At 33.0% G+C, this 6,484-nt stretch overlaps 1 protein-coding gene and 1 long non-coding RNA gene across 3 annotated transcripts in view; both read left to right on the top strand.

Annotated features, from left to right (window-relative positions):
• The window catches only part of LOC127744183 (uncharacterized), a 15,564-nt gene extending 10,933 nt beyond the window's left edge, over positions 1–4,631 (top strand). Inside the window, exon 7 of one of the 2 annotated variants that reach the window (XR_008005284.1) lies at positions 4,473–4,631. This is a non-coding gene — a long non-coding RNA (uncharacterized LOC127744183). Of the gene's footprint in view, positions 1–4,463 lie in introns of both variants that reach the window. The other variant, XR_008005283.1, reaches the window with a different exon arrangement.
• Positions 1,786–3,314, top strand: LOC107461874 (arogenate dehydratase 3, chloroplastic). The gene has a single exon (XM_016080430.3). It carries the CDS (start codon positions 1,939–1,941, stop codon positions 3,223–3,225), a length of 1,287 nt encoding a protein of 428 aa, XP_015935916.1. The 5' UTR covers positions 1,786–1,938; the 3' UTR covers positions 3,226–3,314.
• Positions 4,632–6,484: the final 1,853 nt, after the last annotated feature.

The following is a 6,484-nucleotide window of genomic DNA, read 5'->3' as shown; positions in this document are numbered from 1 at the left end:
TATATAATCTTATCATGAATACTATTTTTAAATGAGAAAAATAAATAAAATAAAAAGTTTAGCTACACGATATATGTTAATGTTATTAATTTAATTTTTTATAAAATTAAAAATTTAAGTTTTTAATATATTTATAAATTTAATTTTGATGTATTGATAGTATAAAATAGTTTTACACGTGCATCCAATTATATAATGTCAGTAAAAATAACTATTTTTTACATTGACCACGTGAATGGTCATCTAAAAAAACGGATATGATTGCATAACTGTGTAAAACACTTTATACTGTAAGTGCATCAAAATTAAACTCTATATTTATTTTATATTTATTAAAGTAACAAAATTTACAAAATTATTAATAATTATTTTAATATATATGGGTTTTACTAAATTCTAAAATGAATAAGTTAAGATTATAATTATATATTTTTTAAAGTTTTTTTATGCATTCAATATATTAAAAATAAATAAAAAATATATTTTCAAATTTTCAACAAAATATTTTATTTTATAATATCTTTAAAAATGTGTCGTTAAAAGTTAAAAACGCATCTTATCAAAATACATTTTATTATCCATTTCTTAATTATTGTACTTACTTTAGCTTAATATCTTATTTAGTTAAAATTAAGTTCATTACCAGGAGTCCAGGACTATAATTACCCTCTATATTATTGTTACATTCTTGTTCCTTCAATTTGTCATTCAATAGCACGGTATTCTTATTTGTTTTGCGTCTGCAATAATTTATTTTGTTTGAATAAATGTGTAGAAATACTAATAACTATTTTAAAGCCACTAAACAAATGATTTGACTCTCTAGAGTGTATCAAATCAAACCCATCTAAGTATTAACCTTTCTATCAAAACTCTGTTCTAAATCCATCAGTTTTTTTTGTCCCCACCACATCCAACCAGGTAAGCAAATGTGTAATTCATTTTCTTTATATATATATNTAAGCCTCCCATCAAAATAATTATATACACAGCATATACAAATATTATTTTTTAATTTAGTCAAACAATAGGTTGACAGCAAGTTATTTATTTTCTCCTTTTAGAAAAGTCACAACTTTAAACACAATGTTTGGCCAGATAAACGTTTCTCAAAGAAGAAATTAGAGTAAGTAATAATTATGGTGCATAAGAAATTAAGAAATTATATTGATGCATATTTTGGTCATTCCGATACATCTTTATATCAATGAATGGTATAATTAATTAATTAATTTTTTTCTTAATGTTATCTGAATTATTTTTTTATTAATTTAATATTAATAATAATTAATTATAATAAAAGTACATAAAGAGTACATAAAATTAATCATAAAATATTTTTTTAGTTTTTTGTTTTCATTTATTTTAAACTTTTTAAATAAAACAAAACAAAAAATTAATAAAAAATATTTTATAATTAATTTTATATACTCTATATGTTTTTACTATAATAATTACTATCAATATTAAATTAATAAAAAATAATCTAAATAACACTTAATTTATAAATCTATAAAAAAATCAAAACGATTGTATATAAAGAAGTTAGATTGTGTTCATTAACTCATAATCTCATATATTAAGATTATATAAAACCATAAACGTGATAAAATGGAAAAAATTTAAATATACGTATCTACTATCTAGCAAGTAAAGAGAGAAAGAAATAAAATAATAAAATATTGCAGTGTGGGAGGGGTAAGAGAGGTATAGAAAATAGGAGGGTAGGTGTGAGATTGACCAAGCGACCTGAAAAATACCATCTTCCTCCTAACACTTGCTACGCAATTTCTCTAACAACTCGCTCTACCAATATTTAAGCCCCTTACCCACCCCACCATTCTTTTCTCAGCTTGTCGTTCCATTTTCTAGAGAAAACACAAACCCCCTAATTGACCTTCAATTTCTATCTCATTTTAATTTCAATTTTATTTCGACATGACCACCCTAACGCAGCCACCTTCTAATACTGTCAGTCTCAACTACCTCCTAAAACAGCGTTCCAAATGGGCCGGCCCGAACCGCGTTAAATGCGTTTATGCCTTCGAACCCACCAGCTTCGGAATCGGCTCCAACCGAGTTGACTGGCAGAGCTCCTGCGCCATTTTATCCAGCAAAGTCTTCTCGGAGGAAAAATCTTCTTCTTCCTCTAATTCCACCGGAAACAACAACTCTGCTGCTGATAACATCGCCGCTGTTAACGGCCACAAAACAGCTGTTACGGACCTTAATCTCGTCCCGATTAACGGCAGCGGAGACAACGCTAAGTCGCTGCCTCCCAAGCCGCTAACGATTTCTGACCTCTCGCCGGCTCCGATGCACGGTTCGCAGCTTCGCGTGGCATACCAGGGCGTTCCTGGCGCATACTCCGAGGCCGCCGCTGGAAAAGCTTACCCTAAGTGTGAGGCCATACCTTGCGACCAGTTCGAGGTGGCGTTCCAGGCAGTGGAGCTCTGGATTGCCGACCGCGCTGTACTCCCAGTTGAAAACTCCCTTGGCGGATCGATCCACCGGAACTACGATCTCCTCCTCCGCCACCGCCTTCACATCGTTGGCGAGGTACAGCTCCCTGTCCACCACTGCCTCCTCGCTCTCCCCGGCGTACGAAAGGAGTACCTCAGCCGCGTAATCTCGCACCCTCAAGCTCTAGCTCAGTGTGAGCACACTCTCACAAAGCTCGGCCTCAACGTGGTTCGCGAGGCTGTCGACGACACCGCGGGTGCTGCAGAGTTCGTGGCAGTCAACTGCCTCCGCGACACGGCGGCAATTGCGAGCGCTCGCGCGGCAGAGCTGTATGGACTCCAAGTTTTAGCGGACGGGATCCAAGACGACCCGAGCAACGTAACCCGATTCGTGATGCTAGCACGAGAACCGATAATTCCTCGTACGGACAGGCCGTTCAAGACAAGCATTGTTTTTGCGCACGATAAGGGCACTTCGGTACTTTTCAAGGTGCTATCGGCGTTCGCCTTCAGAAACATAAGCTTGACGAAGATCGAGTCGCGGCCACACAGGAACCGTCCGATAAGGCTCGTGGATGATGCGAACGTTGGAACGGCGAAGCACTTTGAGTATCTATTCTACGTTGATTTTGAGGCGTCTATGGCGGATGTTAGGGCTCAGAATGCCTTGGCAGAGGTGCAGGAATTCACCTCTTTCTTGAGAGTCTTGGGTAGTTATCCTATGGACATGACTCCTTGGACACCCTCTTCGAGAGGAAATTAGCGTTTTTTTAATTAATTAATTATTTTGTAATTTTGAGTTTTCTGAATATAAACATAAAATAATTACTTTATTATTTTGATTCTCTTTTATAGTGGAGTGTATTTATGTTCCTAAACTTATTTATTTTTTTAAATTAAGTTTGAAAAATTTTAAAATATACGGAATTTTGGTGTGAAGAATGACTTTGATTCTTCTACGAATAATTTGTATTTATTGTGCGTATGTATGATGTAAAATAATTTTATATTTGTATCTTGTTATATAATATTATATTAATAAAAATAATTTATTTTATATTAAATATATAAATAATTATATAAAAAGATAAATATAATTATACAATTGTATCATTTTATATTTTATAGTGTATCTAAATCTTACTCTATAATGAAATGCCATTATACTTCAAGGTTTTGTGTTGGGGTAGTTATTTGGTGTTTTTTACATGAAAATAGAAAAGAAAAGAGGAGAAAAGTGTAGATAATAATGGAGTATTTTTGGGATAACTTCTTGGAACTGTGTGTAGACACTCGTTTACTCTTTTGTGCCCCGGCATCACTGCATGTGCGTTTCTTAAATTTTAAGCTTGTCATTTTTTATCTCTTTTTGCCATTTGTCTGAACTCTGAACTTGCTAATAATACCTATTTCATTGTAGCTAATTTACTAAAATAAATAAATAAATAATATTTAATAAATTTTAAATATTTTATTTTTTATGCTTTAAAAATAAGTTAGATAATTTAAATACTGCAATAAAAAATACCATAAAATTAATCTCCGTATGTATTCCAAATTTCCAATCCTAATAAGTGTGAAGGTGAAATACTAGCGTATTCAATAAGAAAAAGCTAGTTTATATTCAATTTTGGGGACGGAAAACGTAATTATTTTACAAAATATCTTGTAACACTGCAAATACTTTTCCTTGAAGCAAATTGATACCGAAACGTACCCATCAAATATCTTTTAAATATTTATCTTACAAGGGAACTAATATTAATTAATTCTTTATTCTTTTATACTAGTCCCCATCATTTTCCATAATTTAATGGAATTAGTATAGTATTTTGGCGAAACTACCTACCACTACCCTAAATATTTGTTAATTATAAGCTCACAACTAGCACCGTTGTCAGATTAGTATATTAGCTAGTGGAACCAACAAAAAAAAACATTAGATTTTGATATTGCCCGAACTGCCCCTTTATTTCGGTACATCATTTTGTAATTTACCAGTTTATGCAGCAAACTAGGTAGGCATTGGGCCACAAGCACCACAACTTGCACTCACGAAAATAAAGCCTAAGAATTCAAGGAACCAACCTCTGCCTCAATGCTCACCAACCCGAACTTGTGGAGTGCCTCAATTCACATTTCAAGATTGGTTGCTGCAGCTGAGATATAGTTGAGATGATTTTTTAATATATTATATTTGAGTTTGAATTTTAATAATATTAACTAATGAATAATTTTTTTTAAAATTGTCGAATACTCTAATATGTGAGTAAATAATATATTTATATTTATGATGTAATATCTAAAATTAAAAGTTGTTAAAAGCAAAAGACAAAGTCAAAACTTAGAATGCACCCTCACCAAATCTTGTCCGGGTTGGTCATATTGTCTGTTTCCTCCATTGTGGACCAACCAATTAAATGTTTTATTATAATCTACACTTTTCAAAAACTATTTTTTAATCCAACATGCCTTAATTGAACTCATCAACCCGGAAATCAAAATAAGAAAAAAAATAAAATAGAGGAACGACTTTTTTTTAGTAACGTAAATAATAAATTAAAAAATAATTTTAATTTTAAAATTTAAATTTTAAATTAATTAGATTTATTTATATTTAGTGGATCTTGAATATAGCTCATTATTTATATTGTTCACAATCTTTTTTATTTATTTATCAAAAATTATATACAACGTAAATAGTGGACTGCACTTTCAGTCCACATAAAGTGAAAAAAAAAACACAGTCCATCACAAATTATCCTCCAAAAAACTCTACTTTCACCTTTTACACTTTAACCATTCACCAACCCTTTTACTATCGCATATCCCCTCCCAAATCTCATTGCGTCGTCGGTCTCTCCCTCACCAGTCAGCCTCAGTGCCACCGAGTTTCTTCTCCATCAAGCTATCATACCTAGTAAAATGAACATCCAACAAATTTTCTTGTATCTACCTAAATCTAATCCAAATTAAATAAACATCCACTTTAGAATGAACTAACCATTTACATCTCTAGTAAAATAAACATTCAGCAAATATTATTGTATCTACTTAAATCTAATCCAAACTAAATAAATATCCACTTTAGAATGAAAATAACCATCTACATATTTAGTAAAATGAATAACAATTCATCTAATTAACCTAAAGAATAAAAGTCACATCCGGAAAAAAAGGAAGAAGAGGAAGAGGAGGAGGAGGAGCATCATGGCAGCGGAGGGAGGACGGTGATGAGACAGCATCAGCGCCATCCAAGGATCGCGAGGCAGCAGCAACGGTGCCCGTGAAATGCGAAACAACAGTGGTGCATGGAGAACGCGTGCGATAGCATCACTCACGTGGCAGTAACTGACAGCGGTAACCTGGACGATAGAACAATCGGATTGATGGCTCCATCGATGGTTCACTCTCCAGTGGCTTTTATTGGAAATTATAGTGCCTCAGAACGACAAATCGATACGATGCAACAGCAACTTTACGAGAGGATGGCGCGACACCGCAGCAACGCCGCCAGAGAAGAATGATGCGAAAATAGCAACAGCAGCACAAAGAAGTAGCAACAGCCCAATACAGCTTCAACAATCGGTGAGGACGCACTGCGGAGGTGCGAAAAGGCGCGTTAGGCTGAGCGACAGAAGAGGAGGAGTGTCGGGCTAATATTTGTGTGAGTGGTGGAGGAAGAGGAGGAGAGTTGAGATTGAATAAAGACGTAGTGTCACGGTATGTTAAAAAATTACGTTATTTAATTTTAATTATTCAAATTCAAATTCTAATTTTATAATTAATTTGAAATTAATTAATTTTTTAAATGGTTATTTACGTTGTTTAGTTTTTGTATTGTCTTTGTATGCTTTCTCAACCAAATATATTTATTAACTATGCTCTAACATCAATATAATAGGAACATACTAGGTACATAATAGAATAGGAACATACTAGTGCATGTATCTATGTTTCGCAGGGACATACAAAAAACAAAATATTACAAAATGACAGAAATTAATTTGGTTATGGATAAA

The sequence above is a fragment of the Arachis duranensis genome, unplaced genomic scaffold, assembly GCF_000817695.3.
Source record: "Arachis duranensis cultivar V14167 unplaced genomic scaffold, aradu.V14167.gnm2.J7QH unplaced_Scaffold_232527, whole genome shotgun sequence".
NCBI lineage: Eukaryota > Viridiplantae > Streptophyta > Magnoliopsida > Fabales > Fabaceae > Arachis > Arachis duranensis.
Note: the sequence above shows the minus strand (reverse complement) of the source record. Positions and strands in the feature narration are given on the sequence as shown.